Genomic DNA, 23,041 nt, shown 5'->3' on the forward strand with positions numbered 1-23,041 from the left:
GGCTGAGGCCTCTGTGTACCCATTTCTCAGTTTGTGAAGCATGAGTGGTGGCTGATGCGGGCAGGTCATTTCAGGAAAGGACTTTGAGATCCACAGATGAAACGGGCTTCCTAGACACCTCCAGTGGAACTCTCCAGGGCCCCTGGTCGGGACACACGGGGACCACAAAGTACCTGGATTCTGAGAGCAGGGCTCTGAATGGGCATGGACTACCGCGGAAAGAACACTGGCTTTGGCATTCGATGCTTAGATCTCCCCGAGCGCACCCACCCACTCTGGCCTCAGCCTCCTCATCTCTAAAATGAGGGTGTGGTGTGCTAAACACCTTTTGGGGTCCTTTCCAGTTTTAGCTCTCTGATCGAATGGTGTCTTACACACTCAAATGAAGAGAAGGTGACACGTGAGAAGTCAGGAAATTTACTAAAATCACATCAGGAAATGGCCACAATGTCCAGGCTGGTTTGGCCACCCAGGTCAGGACGCGCCCATGGAAATAAAGAGCCATAGTGGCCATTCTCAACATTCACCCTGGAATGTGGCAAGCCCACAGTGGGCGCCAGCATTACCGTGGCAAGCCCACGGTGGCCGTTGTTGACATTCACCCTGGAATGTAGGAAACCCACAACGGGCGCCAACATTGCTGTGGCACCGAGAGGAAGAGAAGGCTTGTTCTCCAGCCATTTTGTATCACGGGGCAGGGGCCTGGGGGCGGGAGTGGAAAACTTCATTTGTATCATCATTCAAGGCCACCTGGCCTACCTGTGTGAGTCATGCAACATGAAGGAAACGAGATGAGATGAGCAAACAGCAGGATCACAGAACCTCAGAGCTGGAAGGCACTTCAGAAACCGTGTGCCTGAAGGATGCTGGGAGCATGGAGCTGGAGCAGGAAGCAACACAAAGACCACGCACTCCACCCCTCTCAGTTTAGGGCTGAGGAAGCGAGCACCAGCCCTGGAATCTGAACCAGGGTCCTTGACTCCAGAGCTCTCTGCTTACCAGGTTGTCTCTTCCTTGAGTATTTCTAGGCCTGTTTCCTTACTGTAAATGAGGAGATCGGACCAAGTGATAAAAACAAAACCTTCCTTCCAGGGTTGTGGTGAGGAACGAATGAGATGATGTTTGTAAAGTGCGTAGCACAGCACCTGTACACAATAGGTGCTTAATGAATGCTTGTTCCCTTCCCTCCGCATAAGATGACTTCAAGTTCCAAATCTATGACTTCATGAAACCAAATGTCAGCCCCCTACTACAACTGCTCTAAGAAGTTCTAATCCATCCTTGGCTTGAGCGTTGATTTTTTAAAAATATGATAAAAACATTTATATTAGCACTTTATGGTTTACAAAGTAAGATGTGTATGTGTATAAATAATCTCATTAGATCCTCAGAACAATCCTATGAAGGTAAGTGCTTTATTAACCCCATTTTACAGATGAGGAAACTGACACTGAGAGGTTATAATCAGTGTCTGAGGCAGGATTTGAACTCAGGTCTTCTAGTCCAGCACTTCATCCACTATGCTATCTAACCAGTTTTCTTTAAGACTTCCAAAATACTTTTCAGTTATAAAGCATTGCTGGACTCTGATTTCCTTTCCTCAAGCTATAGCCTTTATCTGAGAAACCTTGGGACCTGTTTATCAAATACAAACCTCACTAGCCTTCCAAATACCCAAATATATTAAAAATGTATGTATATATACACACACATGTATATACACATACACACACGTACATGTAGATACACACACATGTGTAACATATACATGTATATTTTAAAAACCAAGCAAACTGTAGCCAGTTCAGGACCAGATGGGCTTCTGCATAGAGCACTTTGTGAAACTCATTCTCCAAATTCCTATCTTTGATAACGTAGTACCTGGTCCTCAGGCCGATTTTTGTCTCCTCGTTTCAGGGAGCCAGCTACAACTAAGACCGATTTCACTGCACGAAGTCCCCAGTCATAATGATCCTAAAACGAAACACAGGGAAGCTTCCTGAAAGATCTCATGAAGTAAAAACAACAAATAGGAAGGGGAAAGACCCAATTGGAGTTATAAGAGAAATTAATATGCTTCCTTCTGTCAGCGACAAGTTCTCAGTTACAAAGATGCAAATTTCGGTAGGACGTGAAGGGAAACTTCCTAACAATTAGAGCTATTTAAGAGGGGAAGGTGCTGCCTCAGGAGAGAGCATACTGCCCCCTCAATGCAAGCAGAGGCTCAGGACCACTTGTCACTTGTCAAGCATATGGCAGCAATTCTTTGTACAGTGTGGATTGGCTCAAACGGCCATTAAAGGTCATAGAATTAAGATTCATAGCTGAAAAACACCTCAGATGCCTTCTAGTTCAATCTCTTTATTTTATTAGAAAACTGGTACAGGAAAATTAAATGACTCGACAACAGGCATTGAGGTAATAAGTGTCAAAAGTGGGACTGGAACTCGGGCTTTCTGACCTAGAGCCCCTGCTCTTTCCATCTCTTATTCTATTGGATTCTATTCTGACCTTGATAAGGTTACACCCTACTGCTTCCTCCCACCCTTTTGCTTTTCTTTGTACCCTTAGCACTTAAGCTCAGTGCTTAGTGAATGTCGACTGACTGGGGATTCTGGAGGGCGTTTTGTCCAACTCCTAGCCTAGCATTGTGTTTCCCACATCATCCTGCCTCTCTGAAGGTTCATCATCTCCTTCACTTGGAATTACATGTAAGGGATGGAGAGAACTGGGGAGTCTCATCATCATTTGAACCCTAGAGCCTTCCTTGAATGCTATCACAGCCTTGTTCCCCTCCTACTGAAGCCAGAATCTGAGGGGTCAGCATCGATTGTGAAATTGTGATTTCCTTGCCTAGCCCTGGTCTCTATCCTTTGCATAAATCCTAGTTTAGCATAGAAAAACAAATGTTACACAACAATTTCCAGAGCATTTATAAAGATCAATGTTATTCCAATACATAAAGCATCTATAAGAACTCACCTTCCAGGGCAGAAAACCCTCAGTGTGGGAAATCCTTCCAAGAAGACAATTTGCAGCCCATGGATGACTTAGCAGATAAGTCCCTCTCCCAGGAAGTTATTTGAGGGATATGGAGATGAAGTGACTTGCCCAGGGTCCCACAGCTAATAAGTGTCAGAGGTAGGATTTGAACCCAGTTTTTTCTGACTGCAAACCACTTTATTTACTGTGCTAATGTGACCTCTACAAATCAGCACTGAGGTTGGTTAGTCATTTTCAGCTGTGTTTAACTCTTTGTGACCCCTTTGTGGGATTTCTTTGGTAAAGATACTGGAGTGTTTGCCATTTCCTTCTCCTGCTAATTTTACAGATGAAGAAACTGAGGCAAACAGGGTAAAATGACTTGCCCAGGGTCACACAGCTAGTAAGTATCTGAGGTTCGATTTGAACTCAGGTCTTCCTGACTCCAGACCTGAAACTCTATCCACTGTGCCACCTAGCTGCCGGTCAGTACGGAAGACATATAAAGAAATGTATGGCCAAATAAAAAGATGAGTGGGACATTTAACGAGAGCAAGCCACAGCTCACATGCCTCCCAAGAGAAAGCAAGAAGGGCCCCGTACAGAGGGGACCTCCCTCCATGGCAGAAATAGGAAAGGGGCTGGGCGAGGTCGGCAGGATGGATCAGGTTGTGACCAGTATTGTTGAAGGACTCCCCATCCTGACGACGGGCCAATTCGAACAGTGATTGATGCCAGAACTTTGAAAATCCAAGACATGAAAGTCAGAGTAAACACACTATATAATAAAACCCAATGTTGTTTCATGGATTACTTATTTAAAAAAAAAAAGAAATTGGAAATATAGCTGAAGGCCATTCTTTTTCACTTACCCACAAAGGGAATTCAAATGATTTGTTACTGAGCCTTAGCATTTCAAAATGGGTTTCATTTATGGCAACACACAAAGGCTTCCCAGATCCCCCTCATGCCCCTCACCTGCTTGGAAAGCAGCTCCCGGCACAGAGTGTACAAGGTAATGAACTTGCGGGCCAAGAGGCGGGCGTCCACAAAGCCCTCGGCCACCAGCAGGATTTCACAGATCAGTTCAATGTCAGGGGCCACCATGGCACAAGGTCTGAGAAAGAAACACACAGAGCTTCCACTCTTAAATGGGAGAAGAAGGTGAGAAGGACAAATTGCTTAAATTCAGTGATTAATTTGTACCAACATTCTAACGAGCCCCAAGAAGCACCAATTATGTGTGTCAATCAGAACTACTGAGAAAGTCTTTACTTTGAATAAAAAATTTGCAATTAGTCAGAAGCTGAAAAGTGCAGATCCTTTGGAGTTGGACTCCATGGAAAACTCATAGCAACGTTCCTTAAAATTGTGGGATACACAGAAATGCTGTTATAGGATTAGAGCTTTAGAAATGGAAGCGTCCTTTAAGGCCATGTAGTCTAACTCCCACATTTTGCAGCTGGCATAATGAGGCCTACAGCAGTTAGTGACTTACCCAGGGTCACACAGACAAGTGGCAGAAAGCAATATGTGAATCCAGATCTAGAGAGATACCATCACCCTCTTATAAATAACCTCTGTTTAAGGTCTTGTTTTATTTTATTTTAGATGAATATCTTTATGTCAAAGTTTGGGATTAAAGAATGTTAATTTTTTTCTTCTTTACACATTGACCTCTTTCCCTCTTCCCCTCTTGTTTGTTTGCTTTTTAAGTCATTTATGGGACTTTTGGAAAATCTGTTTAGTTTTTCAGAACTGGGGAAGGAAAGCAGGGAGCAATTTTCTTAGGAGAAAAGTGTGTATAATGGAAAGGATGCTGAACTGGGAAAGGCTACCTGTGACTTCATCAATATCCAGACGAGGAAGCTTCCTGATGAAGGCAGGTACGGATGTGCCTGGGCCACTGACTTACCCAGGGTCACATGGTCAGTATTTGCCCTAGGCAAGACTTGAACCCAGCTCTTTCTGGCTTTGAGACCACAACACCAGGTTGACTCTTGGTGTCAGAAGAACTCTATTTTATTCCGAGGTTTGACTCTTATTAACTGTGTAACTTTAGGCAAATTGCTTCCTCTCTCTGGCTCTGCTCCTGACCCTCCCCATTTCTTTCTCACTATATCCCACAGATTTCCTTCCCCATTGATGGTGGCAGGGAAAGCACCAACAGAAGAGTCCAGGGGAGCCAGCTCTAGAAGCTGCCCTGTGGTACCCATGAGCCTGAGAACATTGGGGGCATGGGGTTTTGGAAGCGAAGGAGGGCAGCCCACAAGGCCACACATGAGCGCTTGCCTGAAAAGAGCTTTGAGATTCTCAGGCAGTTCTGTCCGACCGGCATAGCCTGGGTTCATGGTGATAAAGATGCCAACTGAGGGCTTGAGCCGGATGTCTTCACCCAGGAACATGAATCTGCCAGGATAAAAGCACAGCACAGTATGAAAAACATGTGGGCACTGTTTGGTCTGTGGTTAAAGGGCTAAGCCCTCAAATCCATGCCCTTCCTATGAAGGTGAAGTGGGCAACTAATTGGGAAGGGCGAGGCAGAGAGCAGAGAAGTCCAAGTGAGGCAAAAATTTGGAAGGAGGCTATTAGAAATTTGGGAAGTTTGAAGGGAATGGGAAAGTCAGTTTACTTTTGCAAATACATCATCACAACCAGAAGAGGGATATTGGAAAGGGAGAAGTCAACTTGACCTAGAGGAGGAAAGAGGAAGGAAGGGGAGAAAAGAAGGAAGAAAGAGGAATAAGGAGATGGGAAAGGGGGAGGATGGAGAAGGAAGAAGTAGAAAAGAAGAAGAGGAGGAAATAAAAAATGTTCATCTGAACCTTGTCTGTAATCTTAGCCTTAGACAGCTAGCTACCTGAAGGCTCTAATCTGGTGGTTCTCAAATATTTCTTTTAGTGCCATGACTTCTTTATACTCTTAAAAATCATTGAGGAACTCCACACACAAACACACACACATACTCACTCTTTCTTTTGTTTTTGTAGGTTATATCTATCAATATTCACCATATTAAAAAATGAAAAGCATCTTAGTTATTATTATGAAAATAATTTCGGCCACAAATGGTTGTGTTTTATGGAACAAAACGATTAAGAGAGTATAATACTTTCTGACTTTGGGAGTTTAAAATCCTTTAAGCTTTATCAGAAGAGAGCTGCCCAGACGAATGTTCAAGTCTTGGGTTGAGAAGTGAATGGTACTGGACTTGGAATCAGAAAACCCGGGGTCTAATCTTGGGTCAGACATTTAATAGCTGTGTGATCCTGAGCAAGACACTGAACCTCTGCCTCAGTTTCCTCATCTGTAAAATGGGGATAATAACAACACCCAGCTCTCAGGGTTGTTGTGAAGATTGAATGAGATAATAATTGCAAAATATTTATATTAAGCACCATATAAATGTTAGCAACTGTTATTATTGTTATCCTATGATTTAACCAGGATCTCACAGCTAGTATGTATCAAAAGGCAAGACTTGAACCCAAGTTATCACGACTGAGGCTGGCCCTTTATTCATGCCATTATACTACTTTCTGGTGTAATGGAAGTCACCTAAGAAAATCATGATGGAAAAGGGAGATCAGCCAATGGTACAGAGAGAGTAAGGGTTAATGGCAAAGTCTGATGTTGCTCAGGTACCCACAGAATGCTGATAGAGCATGGGAGGAGGCCCAGGTGCCCCCAATTTGATTCTAGCAGAGTATCTATGGCAAAGTGTGAATATGAATCGCCCAGGATGAGAAGATGCCCGCAGAGTTTAGTCAGCACCAAGGAGGGAGCACCCACGTGAAAAATGCAATATAACTGACTATTGAAGAGACGCCAAGGACCACACTGGCCTTCCAAACGCTGAAATAGGTTAAACACCAAAAGACAAACAGAGAAGGCAGGGGGCCAAGGGGCATAGCTGATCTTTGCTATTAACCTGACTCCCTTCATGGGAGCATAGAATGCCAGAGCTTGAAGAGCCCTTGGAGGCCATCTAATCCAACAGATGAAATCCTAAAGGAACCTAGGACATTGATTTGTTGGAGGTCACACAGGAGGTAAAGGCAGAGTTGAGACTGAATGGAGGTTCTCTGAGCCCAGTGCTGACATTTTTTCTAGTACCTATTCAGCAAGGAGAGGGAGAGTGACTTGTACATCACTCTCTCTCCCTCTATTTGGGATATACTGAGGGGAGGGGGAAGGAAACTACCGCGAAGGCATGACACACACACACACACACACACACCTCTTCCTCTTGTTCCTGATGGCATCGTGTATCATCTTGACTTGTACGGCTACCACTGACAGAACTTCCACCGCGATCCGATTGAATTCATCGAAACACCCCCAGGCTCCCGTCTGGACCAAGCCTTTGTAAATATTGCCTATGGACTGAATGACACAGTCAGAGCCTCCATGTGAAGCCTCCTCCTTTGAGGGGGACTCTTTCATACTCCTTCCCTCTTAGGGGACACTCCCCACTTTACCTTATAGTCCATCTGCTCGGAACAGTTGAAGACATAAACCATCATGCCAAGGGCGTGTCCCAGGTCCTTGGTTGTCTCGGTCTTGCCTGTGCCAGCTGGACCAGCAGGAGCCCCACTCATGGTGAGATGGAGCGACTGGGTTAAGGTGATGTAGCACCTTGAAACAACAGAAGACAGCGCTATTGTTATTAGATAACCAAGTGCATCAACTGCTGAGACCTGCCAAAGCTGGGGACTTGAACAAGAAGCTTCTCTCTAGCTCACTTTGTATGTATTTGTTTGCTTAGACTGTAAGCTCCTTGAAGGCAGGGACTATCCTTGGTCTTTCTTTGCATCACAGTGCTTAGCACACTGCCCAGCACATAGTAGGCACTTAATAAATATTCATTAATTGATTGATTCCAATCAGGCCAATAGCACAAAACCAGGGAGCCATTCTATTTTTGGCTGCTGTGACTAGTAATTATGGTGCCCAAGGCAGCTAATTCAAGAACTCTCTCAAATCAACTTGTGAAAACAACATAAGAAGTCATAAAGGCAAATTCAGTTGGGTGATAGGGGAATAAATTACTATGGTTACTAGATTTTACAGCCTCCAAATGTTTATTCTTTGGAGGAAAAGCCACCCTAATCACGATGCTGATGTGTTACTGAGACACTGTAGTAATGAACTTTCTTGAAAAAAAAAAACCCAGAAACTTTGAAAGATGATTGAGAGGCATGGGACGCTTCATTAATTCCACTCTGCCCAAGAGCTGGGATTTTAGGTGCAGATATTTTGTTGACTTGATGCCTTTAGGAGCTAGCCCTTCACGCCCAAAGTTCTTCCGTAATTAATTTACATATTCATGCTCTGTATATATCTATGAACACATATGATTTTCTCCAGTATATGTAAACCTCTCAAAGATGGAGATTCTAATTTTTATCTTTGTATTTCCAGTGCCTGACACATAGCAGTCACTTAATAAATGTTTCTTCATTCATTGGTTGGTTAACACCACTTGATGTATGTTCAAAATGATCTCACATTCCCAAGAAAAGACTATGAATTAGCTGGTAATTTTTAAAATATTATTTTTTATGATAAAAATTCAGACTGACATCTGAGTGATGAAATAAATAGCTAAGAATTTACTTTGCCAAGTTGCTAATCCATTTAGACATTTAAAAATGCAACAAATATATCAAACAAGAGGAAGTTCAATTAAAATGGAATTTAGGACATCAGTTTACATATGGTCTTACATTTAATTGCATTACTATAATGTTATTTTTGCAGGGCAAAATAGAAAGGATTTAGGACATGGGGGCACAATAAGTCAGTGGAAAACAGAAAGAAAGGACACTGAACTTAGAGGTAAAGACGCTAGTTTGAATTCTGTCTCTCCTACTTACTACCTTGGAGGGAGAGACCTTGGAAAAAGCATTTTATTGTGTCAAGCCTCACTTTCCTTATCTGTAAACTGAAGAAGTTGGAACAGCTCCTATCTCTAAGGTCTCTTCCAGTTCTGGTGCCCCTTGGGAGAGCCCTTAATATCTCTGGATCTTGATTTTCTTATCTGTAAAATTGGGGGATGTGCTGTAGTGCACAGAGTGCTGGGCCTGGAGTCAGGAAGACTCATCTTCCTAAGTTCAAAGCTGAGTGCCACAGAACTGTTGCTTTTGAACTGTGGTACTGGCGAAGATTTGTGGAAGTCCTTTGGACATCAAGAAGATTAAATTAGTCAACGCTTAAAGCAATTAATTCAAACTATACATTGGAAGGACAAAGGCTGAAACTGAAGCTTAAATACTTTGGTCACATAACGAGAAGATGGGACTCGTTGGAAAAAACCTTGATGTTGGGGAAGATTGATGACAAAAGGAAAAGGAGACGGCAAAGGATGAGATGGATAGAGTGTCACGGAAGCAACAAACATGAGCTTGGACAGATTTTGGGAGATAGTGGAGGAGAGAAGGCCTGGCATATCCATGGGGTCATGAAGACTTGGACACAACTGAGTGAACAACAGAATTAGGGGGGTGGGATCAGAACATGACCTGCAAAACCCTGTCACATTCTGAGATTCTGGTTCTTGTAGTATGAATTGCTTACTGGTGATGAATTGTTGGTGATTCAGAGTCAGGAGGAGGCATGAGGAGGAAGAATGAGATCGTTGGAGTCCTGCCTCTGGGAAGGTGCCCATAGCCATGATCTGGTGAGGCAGGGTGGCTTCTGGGTAAGACTCACTGTCTGGCTGACATCAGAGCCACATGGATGAATTTACCTCACTCCTTTCATGGCTGGACTTCCTCAATTTAATTATTTCCATTTTTAAAGCTTTTACAGGTATTGGGTTTTTCTTTATCATGTTGCTTTTACTCTAAAGGTATCTCCCCACACCCTGGGTAATTGTTTTTCTTTCATTACAGTTACCCAATTTCTCTTTTCTCCTACTGATTATCTTCTAAGAGCTTCCTTTTGTCAGAGCTGAAACTGGACAGAGCAGCTAGGGCTTTTCACCCGAGTGGGAGATTTAGAGGTCACATGCATAACCCTGTTCTCCCACCACTATGACCCATCCCCAAGCCTATTTCCTCCTTTTTTTTTTGAAGTATAGAAACATCCCAGCATTTAAGAGCAGGCTTCTTCTCCCAGGGGTTACACGCTTAGCTTACCCTTTGAGGGAATTGAGGCGATTAGGACAGCAAGTGGTTAATTGTGGGAACTGAGTGAACCACACTGATGCCATCTTGTGACTCAATTCTGGAGTTAGCTCAGTTCCATTTCCATTCAATTATGGGTCTAGTCCAAATTCTGCCTTGTGATAAAATGTTATTCAATTGTTGGAACTGGGAGAAAATCTTATTGCGTTGTTTGAACCTAGCCCTGTATGCTTGGGAAGCTGGACCACCTCTCCCTGCTGCTTACAAACCCTTACCTAAGGACCTCAGTTATGCTGACCAGAAGGCCAGTCACATCCAAAGATTGACACAAGGAGTTTTCTCACAATTGTACATCTCAAGCAAGCCATGTGTCTTATCCGAACACTGGCCCCATACCGATTGATCAGTTGTTGTTTCCATGTTCTTTTGATTGTTCACAGACACTTGAGGGGAATGGGGCACCTCTTTTTCTGAATTCAGGAAATTGCATCTGTTCACTCTTTCCTCCCAACTTGGAGAGTCCCTAATATTTCGTCCAATTAGAAATTGGATTACTAATGCTATATTGTTTCCTTTTAATTAATTGGCCTTATTTGATTGTTTTTTAGTATATAAAAGTCTATCTTTCCCTGTATTTGGAATCCAGGCTTAAGCTGAGGAGGTCTGGTTCTGCTTTGTTGGGTAATCGGCATGCGTTGTTTAATAAACTGATATGCTAGGAAGATCACACCTTTGTTTCCTCAGTCATTTCATCTTTCACCCACCAGTTTCTGGTGAGCCAACTAGCCACCACTGGTGAGTCCTTCAGCAGTGTAGACTGCTGAACTGGGAAGAGGGCTTTTACTCCTCCAGGACCACACTCCAGGGAAACCCCCCCAAGGCCCACCTTTAGTAACTGTTCCAGGCACAAAATTCACGAGTGACAGCTTAGCCCTCTTTCCCATTCACCATCCAGCTCAAACCACTGTCAAGGGACTTCTCACCCCTCCCCAGCTCTTCCCCATGATGAAGATGGAAAGCTATTACCTGTCTGTTAGAGGAGTAATGACGAGGCGAGGACTGTTCCCCAAGTATTCGTAAAAATATTGGAACTGAGCATCGCAGATGTTGACAAAACAGTGCTTCTGAGCATCATCCCACCGGTGCCGGAGTTGGGACAGCCACGCAAAAGCCTGGGAACTGCCGACCTAAGGACAAAGCACAGGGATTCTGGGCTTATGGGCGGTTGGTGGTGTTGTTTAAGGAAATAGGAACTTCAAAAGTCAACTTTACTGACAGGCATGTCACATCAGACGCTCATCAATAAAAAGTTCTGAGTTACTGCAAATCAGAATCACATACAAAGAGATGACAATGGGCTCTGGAGTCAGGAATACCACTGTGTTCTAGGCCTGCCTGGGACGTGAACTCACTATGTGATTGAGGATGAGTCACTTAACTTCTCTGTGAGCTAAGCAATTAAGACTATAAGTAGTAGAGAATCAACCAATCTACTTGCGCTAATTAGTCACTCACTGTTTACAAGGCAATGTGGTAAATGCTGAAAATTCAAAGAAAGGCAAATGCAGTCCTTCCCCTCAAGGAGTTCACATCATAAATGTGCAAAAACAACTGTTGACATACAAGATACATATGACATAAATGGAAGTAATCTTGGAGAGAAGGCAACCAACATTAAGGGAACTAAGAAAGACCTTGTGATGAAGGTGAGATTACCCCCTAACATTGTCCAGAGAGTTTCCTCAACTGGGTGGTCCCAGTGCTAATGAGTTCTCGTGTCCAGATCTTTCTCCACCCCCACAGAGAGCTGAGCAGTGGGGGGAGCCTTTATTTTAATAGCACTTTGAATTCCAGCACTCATCATTCATTTGTTCAGGCAACACCTCCCATCTTCCTCTAATGACCCTCAAGGAATCTGACCATTTTGAAAAGCTTTTCTGGGGGACCTGAAGCCAGGCAGGATCAGTTAAGGTTACGGTTAGTCACGGCCCTGGATTAAGTATCCTGGGAGGTCTAACATTCCTGTGTACTCAAGGAGACAAACTCAGTGGTAAAGAGCCATACAACCCAACCCCATTCATTAGACCTTAAAATGAGTCTACTTGCTGCCCTGGTCAGAGAGCTTCATTCTTTATTAAAATGGATTAAAATAACTGATTAGAAAGATGTCGGCCTTATCTCTTTTTATGAACAGATATCTTGGGGTCTGGCACCTTTCAGAAGCTGCTTGACCTCACTCACCAGAGTTATGGCCTATTATTATTTGAGAGAATGAAAAAAAAAACTATGAGGGCTTCATAGGCTGGTAAAAGCTCAGAACTGAGGCCATATTTTAAAATAGGAAAGGAAGAAACCTGCAGATCATCCACCTGGCAATTTCACTGCTCTCTCTAAAGGGAGAGGGAGTGTGGTATGGTGGTTAGAGGCTTGGCCTCAAACTAGGAAGGTGTGGCTTCGAGTCCTGCCCCAACAGACTTCAGCTGGATGATGGCGGACACGTCACTCAATGCATTAGTAGAAAGAGGTTCCTCCTTAGAACCTCTCTATGCCAACACAATACAATTACAAGTCTGGAGGCAACACAAAAAATCAAGAGCATCTCACGTTTGGAAAATAGTAGATGCTTAATAAATGCTTTTCATGAACTCATTTGTTCATTTATCCCATAAAAAAGAAGCAAGCAGAATTCACAATTATTGTATATGTAAGGGCAGTTAGGGCTTGGGTATCTAGGGGTCCAGGTTTCTGGAACGGACACTTTTTCCAATGGCACAAATGCCCTGAGGCAACTCGTCCACAGTTTCCTATGTACTCTGCAGACAGCCAATGACTATGCAGGAGCTTTCTCCAGTTCTCATGGTGCACGCAGGCTGTCCTATGACTGCTCCATTCTGCAGCACACATAAATCAGTGCTGGCCATAAGCTGCAGCTTTTTTGTGGCCCACTATGCTGACTTACATTGATGGAGGGAGTTTCTTTACCTGGGAATTCCCTAGAGGTGAAGACAGCCCATATTCCATGATTCACAGCAATAGAGCATCCCTAGAATAACATTTGTGGTTAAAATAGATGCCCTTTTGTTTCAGGGAGAAATCACGGAAAATGTGGTACAGTCTCACAGAACAAATCCAGCCTTCTCTCTTCTTCCTATTCAATCCTCTAAGACGTACAAAGTAGTCAGCCAGCTTTATGGGCTCCCCATCCACTTGCAAGTTATAATCTGAACATCGGGTCTTCTTCTTCCCCTTTGTTTTTCCAGGGTGAATTGGTTGGAAGGCAAATCTCTTCTGATTAAACACAGAACTTACTTACAAGGCTCTGCAGCACTCGGGCTCGCTGAAATCCTCACGAACCCATCTCCAAACCCATGAGGGCCTCTGGAGGACCACACCACCCACAAAGGACCCTTCTTTGATTTGGACTGCGCTAAACACTCTTCACACCAGAAGCCAGTATGTTGGACAAGTGTTTTTCCCTGTCAGTGGATGCCTTGCTTGATATCCATTATCAGGGGGTTGAACAAAATTGTATCTGCTGTTACATCATTCAAGGTTCTTAGATGATTTTAACATTTGCATGGGATTCATCTTGTTGGATAAGGCCCTTCGGGTGGTACTTTGCTCTACTGAATTCAATGCTTTTTTACAGTCAGCCAACAAAAAGCACAATGAGATCATTTATTCTCGGCACACTCCCAGCACATGATTGTCAGGATGTGGCCTGCTGTACAATCACACTTGGAAAAGCCTGGCTGTAGCTCCAGCAGCCCTGGCTGTTGTCTTTCTGCTTATTATCCAAAGCCTAGCCCAGGTATGTGCACACAGGCTTAACATCTGAGGCATGCCAACGAGATGGTAGAAATTTTTGCCCACAGCTACTCATGAAGATGGTCTGCTATGACATGATGGTTGGCGAGCTCCCCAATAGATCGATAGCCTGCATGGAGGCCATGATCAGAAAATAGAAATTCTTTGAGGTAGGGGTAAAGAGTGAGCATGAGGTAGGAATTGGGGGATGGTATAAATCAACAAGGGCTCTAAGAGATAGAATAAACAAAATGTGGTGACTGATTGGATGGAGGCAGCGTAAAGAGTCTCAAATGCCTCCAAGGTTGCAAACTAGATGCCTGGAAGAATGGTGATACCCCCAAAAGAAATCAGGAACTCTGGAGCACAGGAAGCTTTCAGAGAAAAAGATGATGAATTTCCTTCTGGACATGTTGAGTTTGGGATATTGATGGGCCAACCAAGGGCAACGTTGTCTAGTGGGCAGCAGGTGAGCTGAGCTAAAGCTTAGGAGGGAGAGGAGGCCTGAGGATGAAGATTTCAGGGCCATCTGCCCAGAGACAGTTGAGGAAGGCATAAGTCTATGAGGTACCAGAGTAAGGGGCTGACAATTCAGATCAGTCTAATCTCCTTTTAATGAAGAATGATGGGCAGGGGAGGCTGCAGTCAGTGGGTATGTCTGTATGTACATCCGCTTAGGGTAATTTACCTTGACTCAGGCAAGGTTTTCATAGTGCCCCACACCACATACAGATGAACAAACTGAGAAAGCAGTCATCTCAATTACCCTGCATAGGCCGATGTACAGCTGAGCTGACTGCAAGGTCAGAGTCCTAGAATAATTATCAATTTTCATCAATAATCCTGGGGATAGCATCGAGAACATGCTCATTAAGTGTTTGGATGCTACTGGACTAGCAGTGGCTTGCATCTCAAGGTGAGAATTATAGCTCACTCGGACATTCTTGACGTGCAGAAAGAGCCCTAGACAAGAATGAAGTACAACAGGGATACTGTCAAGTTAGTTCATCTAAGGAGGAAACAGAAGACCTGCAAAGATACCTCGGGGACTAGACTATAGGAAAGACAAAAAGGATTTTGAGGTCATAGCGATCACATGCTGAAGGAGTCATCAATGTATCTGCTCATTTTCATTTGGCAGACTTCTCTTCCTTCAAGGCTCAGCTCCAGGGCCACCTCCTCCATGCAGTCTTCCCCATTCTCTCCAGTTGTTAGTCCTTCCTCCCTACTCAAATCACATTATTATCACTTCTCTGTGTTCATCACATCATCAATTGATGGCAGGAAGGGGCCTTAGCCATCTAATTCAAGCTGCTCATTATGAGGAAACTGAGGCCAAGTGTAGTGAAGGCTAAGGCCATGGAGCTGGAAGTGGGACCCTTCAGTCCCAAATCCAGGCAGCTTTTCCATTAAACTATCCCCTGATAGAATATAAGCCCCTAGAGGGCAGGCATGGTTCATTTCTGGGTTTGTATTCCCAGTGCTTGGCAGAGAACAAGCACTCAATAAACTCTCGCTGATGCTTTCACTGATAAGACAAGCACAACATGGAGGCGTCCACGCAGAAATGACGTCCATAGAAACTGACTAAATCTCGTGCTCAAAGAGAAGTCACTTTCTCAATTCTGACACTGAAGAGGAAAAACAGGAACTTGGAGAGAGAATGGAAAAAAAGTCCATCGATCAAATTAAATGGTTAGCAAAGGAAGACTCACTTAGGAAAGCAGAATTATTTGGCCAAGAAAAGAACAAGCAAAAGGCAACCTTGCAATGGCTTTTCCATTATGTGAATCACTCCTTACTACACAGGTAACCATGATGGGCTATTCTCAATGCATGATGAGGCTCCCATGAAGAATGGGCTATAACTACCCCCGAGGAAGATTAAAATGAGCCAAAAGGAAGAAGTTACTGATGTCAGAGTGGTTAATGAGAGGCAGAGTAGCATAATGGGTTAAAAGGCTGGCCTTAGAGCCAGGAAGGCTTGGGTTCAAGTCTTGCCTCTGACTCATATTGGCTGTGTGACTCCAGGCAAGTGACTGAACTTCTCAGTGCCTCCAGAGACTCCCCAAGACTAAAACACAGGTGCCAATTTGTTTTGGGGGAAGGTTTCCACCCTGGGAGTTCCCCATTTCCCTGAAATCACAAGCACGTACAAAAAAAGTAAAGGAGTTTGTGGTTAAACATATTTGGCAACCTCTAATTATTTGGATGTTTGTCCTCAACGTAAGGAAAACTTCCTCACAATTAGAGCTACAGAAAAATGGAATGAGCTTCTTTGGAAGTGGTGAGCTCTTCCTTATCTGAGATCTTCAACCAAAGCTAGGTGGCCAGTAGCTATATGAGAGAAGAGATTATCGATCCTGGCTGGTTGGACTGCATGCACTCCAAGGTTCTTTCCAGGTCTGATATAAATGGGTACCTCAGAATGCTATAGATTATGAAGATGGAGGTCCAAGGAGACCCTGTGACACCACCCCTAGCAGCAAATCAATTGATGAGACAGTCCCTTTGGGCCCCAGATGCTCTTTTTTTCCTTTTTCTGGCAATTCATGAGTAAAGAGAACAGAGAATATTAAAAATATACTCTGAATAGGAAAACTCCACAGATAATCACAATCTTGCAAACCCAAATATCAGAGCAAACATCTCAGGGCAGCTAAGATATTCACACTTATACCTCCTGGAAATCAGAGGCTGACTCAATGTTTGTTGAATCATTATTGAATTATTTTGAAAGGATACAAGTACTCTGTGAAATGTACCCAGAACACATCTAGACCCCCAAAGCCCTTGAACATAATTACCTTCTGAGAAACCAGCTTGGCCACAACATCCCGGGCATGGACATCAATGGTACAGATGGTCATGATCTTCTGCCGGTCTCCTGGGGTGAGCTCACCCAGCAGCAGGGCAATCAGTGCATTCAGCTGAGAGATCTCAACAGATAAAAAGAATTCTATTCAATACACCCATTTGACCAGCTCCACCTGCCCTGTCTCTCTATCAAATGATTCATGTACCCCAGTTAACTATAGAAAAAGACTTAAGGGGACAAAGCACAAAAGAGTGAAAGTGAAAAGAAAAGAAAGAAAGGATGATGCTCAGCTTGAGCTGAGTAACCCTCTCAGATGCAAACAAAAAAGATTAATAATAGGAATTCCATGTGGCATTTCTATGATACCCTAAGCTTTGTAACTTGCTTTTTTTATATTTCGTACTTGATCCTCACAATAATCCTGTGGGGTGATACTATTATTATTCCCATGTTATATGTGAGGAAACTGAGTCTCGGAGATATAATACAGCTTGTCCAAAGTTAAAAAAAAAAGTAGTGTTAGACATAGGAATCAAACTCAGGCTTCACATAAATATATTTAGCCTTCCTTCTGCCATGCCTAAGGAAGCATTCATTCTATGGTACTTCATTTATTTATTTAATTTTTTTTATTACATTTTGAGTTCTGTGTTTTCTCCCTCCAAGCCCCACATTAGAGAAGATCAATATTTGATATAGATAAATGTGGAACCATACAATACATACTTCCACATATCAGTTCTTTTTCTGGAGGTGGAGAATATCTTCCTTCATGAGTCCTTTGTAGATGATTTCAATGTTCTTATTACTCAGAATAACTTAGTCATTCACACTTACTCTTTGAACAATATTATGGTTACTGTATAGAACATTTTCTTAATTCTGCTTGTTTCATTCTGCATTATTTCAAGCAAGTCACTCCATGTTTTTTCTAAAATCAGCCTGCCCATCATTTCTTACAGCACAGTAGTATTCCATCACAATGATATACTACAACTTGTTGAGCCATTCCCCAATTGATGGGCATCCCCTCACTTTCCAGTTTTTTGCCACCACAAAGAGAACTGCTATAAATAGTTTAGAACATATAGATTCTTTTCCTTTTTTCCTGCTCACCTTGAGAAATAGACATAAGGGTGCATTGCTGGGTTAAAGGGTATAAACATTTTTATAACTTTTGGGGCATAACTCCAAATTGTTCTCCAAAATGATCGGGCCAATTCACAATTCTACCAATAGTGTATTAGTGTCCTGATTTTCCCACATCCCCTCCAACATTTGTAATTTTCTCCTTCTGTCATTTCAACCAATGTGATAGGAGTGAGATGGTACTTCAAAGTTGTTTTATTTTGCATTTCTCTAATCAATAATGATTTAAAGCATTTTTCCATATGACTATATATGGCTTTGATTTCTTCCTCCAAAAACTGCCTGTCCATATTCTATGACCATTTATCAATTGGGAAAAGATTCATTCTTATAAATTTGTCATAGTTCTCTATATATTTGAGATATAAGGCCTTTATTCAAGAAAATATCTATTAAAATGTTTTCACAATGTTCTGCTTTCCTTCTAATCTTGGCTACATTGGTTTTATTTGTACAAAACCTCTTTAATTTAATGTATTCAAAAGTACCTATTTCACATTCCACAATGCTCTCTCTCTCTCTCTCTCTCTCTCTCTCTCTCTCTCTCTCTCATATTTACAAATTCTTCTCCTATCTATCAGATAGGTAATATGTTTTGTAATCTTCTAATTTACTCGTGACATTGCCCTTTATGTCTAGGTCATGTATCCATTTTGACCTTATCTTGGTAAACAGTATAAGATATGGATCTACACCTAGTTTCTGCCAGACTGCTTTCCAGTTTTCCCAGCAATTTTTATCAAATGAGTTCTTATCCCCAAAACTTAGATCTTCACATTTATCAAACATAAGGTTACCATACATTGCATAACTACTCTATTCTACTGATTCATCTTTCTATTTCTTAACCAGTAGCAAATAGTTTTGATAATTATCACCTCATAACACAGTTTAAGATCACTGCTAGACCTCCTTCCTTTACATTTTTAAATTAATTCCTTTGATATTCTTGACCTTTTATTCTTCCAAATGAATTTTATTATTTTTCTCTAGCTCAATAAATTAATTTTTGGTAGTTTAATTGGGATGGCACTGAATGCATAGATTAGTTTAGGTAGAATTGTTATTTTTATTATATTGGCTCAATCTACACATGAATAATTAATATTTCTCCAATTATTTAAATCTGACTTTATTTGCTTTATAATTACATTCATAAAGATCCTGGGTTTGCCTTAGTGGGTATATTCTCCGGTATTTTATATTGTCTATGGTTATTTTAAATGAAATATCTCTCACTATATCTTCTTACAGGGATTTGTTGGTGATATATAGAAATGCTGATGACTTATGTGGAACTATGGTATATTATTAATAGAATGTAAGAATAATTGATTCTGTTAAAAATAAAAATGATGACTATTGGGAAAATCTGAATGATAGAGATCACACAAGATTTAGGAGCTGCCACATTAAAGGAGGAGAGGACTTGGAATATGATATTCCAGAAAGCAAAGGAGCTAGGATTTCAACTAAGAATAACCTACCCAACAAAACTGAATACAATCCTTAAGGGGAAAAATGGATATTTAATAAAATAGAAGACTTTCAAGCATTCCTGATGAAAAGAGCAGAGCTAAATAGAAAATTTGACATTCAAACACAAAACTCAAGAGAAATATAAAAAGATAAACTTGAAAGAGAAATCATAAGGGACTAAATGTAATCAAACTGTTTACATTCCTATGTGGGAAGATGATCCTTTTAACTCCCAAGATTTTTATCACTTTTAGGGCAGTTAGAAGGAGTATACATAAGCAGAGGGCATGGGTGTGAGTTGAATATTATGGGATGACTTAAAAAAATTCAGGGATGAGAAAGAGGAATGAAATGAGAGAAGGGGGAAAGGAGAGGAAGAATAGGGAAATTATGTCACATAAAAGAGGTATGCCGAGAAGAACTTTTACAGTGGAAAGAGAAATGGGGGTGGTGGCAGACAATTCTTTGAGCTCACTTTCTTGGAATAATGACAAATGCAATCAGTTGGGTATAGAAATATTTCTTACCCAACAGAGAAGTGGGAAGGGTATCATAATAGAAGAGAGGGAAGATTAAGGGAGAAGCAAAACACACTAAACAAGGTAAAAAAGAGGGAGAGAAGGATAACAGGATAAATAGCATGGAGGGAAAGACACAGTTACAATCATAACTGTGAGTGTAAATGGGATAAACTCATCCATAAAACAGAAGCAGATAGCATAATGTATTAGAAACCAGAATCCAACAATATGTTATGTATAAGAAACACACTTGATATAGAGGGACACCACACAGAGTTAAAATAAGGGACTGGAGCAAAATCCATAATACTTCAGCTCAAGTGAAAAAGACAGGGATAGTCATCATGATCTCAAATAAAGTAAAAGCAAAAATCCACCTAACTAAAAGGGTAATAAAGAAAATAACATTTTCCTAAAAGGTACCATAGACAATAAAGTAGTATCAATACTAAATATATATACACCAGAATGGCATTGCATTCCAAATTCTTAAAGGAAAAGTTTAAATGAGTTACAGGAGGAAATGGAAAATAAAACTATACTAGTGACGGACCTCAACTTTCTCCTCTCAGAACTAGATAAATTGAACCACATAATAAAAAAGAAAGAAGCTAAGAATATTAGAAAAGTTAGCTATACTACTAGACCTCTGGAGAAAACTGAATGGGAAGAGAAACGAAAATATCTTTTTCTCAGCACAAAAATTGACTATGTATTAAACTTACAAATAATGGAATATTAGAAAAGTTAGCTATACTACTAGACCTCTGGAGAAAACTGAATGGGAAGAGAAAAGAAAATATCTTTTTCTCAGCACAAAAATTGACTATGTATTAAACTTACAAATAAATTCAGAAAAGCAGAAATATCAAAAGTATCATTTTCAAACCATAATGCAATAAAAATTGCATTCAATAAAGGACTATGAAAGCACAAAATAAAAAATAATTGGAAGCTACATAATTGAATCCTAAAAAATGAGTGGGTCAAAGAACAAATCATAGGAACAATCAGTAATTTCATTAAAGGGAATGACAATAATGAAACTACATACTGATATTTGTAGGATGTGGCCAAAGCAGTACTTAGGGGAAGATTTATGTCTCTAAAATCTCTAAAATTTAAATATCTAAATGACAATGTAAGAAAGAAAGTACAGATTAATGAATTGGGCATGCAACTAAAAAAAAAACTAGAAAAAAATTAAATTCCCAATTAAAACACCAAAATAGAAATCCTGAAAATCAAAGGAGAGATAACATTGAAAATACAAAAGCCATATAAAACTAGGAGCTGGCTTTGTGAAATGGAAAAAAAAACACTAATAAAAGAGATAAACTATTAATTGATTTCTATTTTTTTTAAAAGAAAGAATAAAACCAAATTATCAGTATCAAAAATGAAAGGGGTGAATTCACCAATGATGAACAAGAAATTAAAGGAGCTATGTTGCCCAATTATATGCCAGTAAATCTGATAATTTAAGTTAAATGGATGATTATTTACATAAATAAATTGCCCAGATTAACAGAAGAAGAAATAGAATACTCAAATGACCCTATGTGAGAAAAAGAAATTGAACAAGCCATAAATGAACTCCCTAACAAAAAATTCCCAGGACCAGATGGATTCACCAGTGAATTCTATCAAACATTTAAAGAATAATTATTTCCAATACTATATAAACTATTTGGGGGAAATAGGCAAAGAAAGAATCTTAGCAAATTAATTTTCTGACACAAATATGGTTCTGATACCTAAACCAGGAAGAATAAAAACAAAGAAAGAAAACTACAGACCAATTTCCCCAATGAATATTAATGTAAAAACTTTAAATAATATACTAGACTAGCAAGGAGATTATAGCAATATATTACAAAGATGCTAGGACCAGGTGGGATTTATTCCAGGAATGTAGGGCTGGTTCAATATTAGGAAAATTATCAGCATAATTGAAAATATTCTTAATAAAAACAACAAAAATCATATGGTTATCTTAATAGATGCAGAAAAAGCTTCTAAATAAAATACAATACTTATTCCTATTAAAAAAGACACTAGAAAGCATAGGAATAAAGGCAATTTTCCTTTAAATGATAAGTAGTATATATCTAAAATCATCAGCAAACATTATCTGCTATGGGAATAAGCTAGAAGCCTTCCCAATAAGATTAGGTTTGCAACAAGGATTTCCATTATCACCACTATTGTTCAATATTGTATTAGAAATGCGAGCTATAGCATTAAGAAAAGAAAAAGAAATTGAAGGAATTAGCATAGGCAATGAGGAAACAAACCTATCACTCTTTGCAGACAATATGATGGTATACTTAGAAAACCCTAGAAAATAAACTAAAAACTAATTGAACTAATTAACAGCTTTAGCAAAGTTGCAGGATATAAAAGAAACCCAGATAAATCATCAACATTTCTATATACTACGAACAAAACCCAGCAGCAAGAGATAGAAAGAGAAATTCCATTTAAAATAACTGCAGACAATATAAAATACTTGGGAGTCTACGAAGACAAAGCTAGTAACTATATGAACATAAATATAAAACACTTTACACATAAAGACTGATCTAAACAATTGGAGAAATATTAATTGCTCAATATAATAAAATATAATAAAAATGACAATTGTACCTAAATTAATTTACTTATTCAGTGCCATACCAATTAAAGTATCAAAAATATTTTACAGAGCTAGAAAAAAGAATAACAATATTTATCAGGAAGAATAAAAGGTAAAAAAATGTCCAGACAATCAATTTTTAAAATGTTAAGGAAGGCAGCCAAGCAGTACCAAATTTCAAACTATATTACAAAGTGGTAATCATTAAAAAAAAAATCTGGTACTGGCTAAGAAATAGAGAGGTGGATCAGTGGAGTAGATTAGGTACACCACACATAGTAGTAAATGACCATAGTCATCTAGTGTTAGCTAAACCCAAAGATCAAAGCTTTGGGGGTAAGAAATCACTATTTGACAAAAATTTCTGGGGAAAATGGAAAGCAGTTTGGGAGAAACTAGGTATAGACCAATATCTCACATTATATAACAAGATAAGGTCAAAATGAGCACATGATATAGACATAATGGGAGACAAACAAAAATTTTACTTGTCAGATCTATGAATAAGGGAATAATT

The 23,041-nt window shown here is 40.5% G+C and overlaps 1 protein-coding gene across 2 annotated transcripts in view; it reads right to left on the minus strand.

Moving 5' to 3' along the window:
• The window catches only part of DNAH11 (dynein axonemal heavy chain 11), a 315,578-nt gene that overhangs the window by 171,266 nt on the left and 121,271 nt on the right, over positions 1-23,041 (minus strand). For both annotated transcript variants that reach the window (XM_027872105.1, XM_027872104.1), the window contains exons 31-37: positions 16,727-16,858; positions 11,139-11,299; positions 7,464-7,620; positions 7,223-7,368; positions 5,275-5,391; positions 3,961-4,099; positions 1,882-1,974 (exon numbers count right to left, since the gene is read on the minus strand). In XM_027872105.1, the coding sequence (XP_027727906.1) occupies positions 1,882-1,974; positions 3,961-4,099; positions 5,275-5,391; positions 7,223-7,368; positions 7,464-7,620; positions 11,139-11,299; positions 16,727-16,858 (945 nt within the window). The remainder of the gene's footprint in view (positions 1-1,881; positions 1,975-3,960; positions 4,100-5,274; positions 5,392-7,222; positions 7,369-7,463; positions 7,621-11,138; positions 11,300-16,726; positions 16,859-23,041) is intronic.

This window comes from Vombatus ursinus, unplaced genomic scaffold (assembly GCF_900497805.2).
Source record: "Vombatus ursinus unplaced genomic scaffold, bare-nosed wombat genome assembly UNPS02014799.1, whole genome shotgun sequence".
NCBI classification, from domain to species: Eukaryota; Metazoa; Chordata; class Mammalia; order Diprotodontia; family Vombatidae; genus Vombatus; species Vombatus ursinus.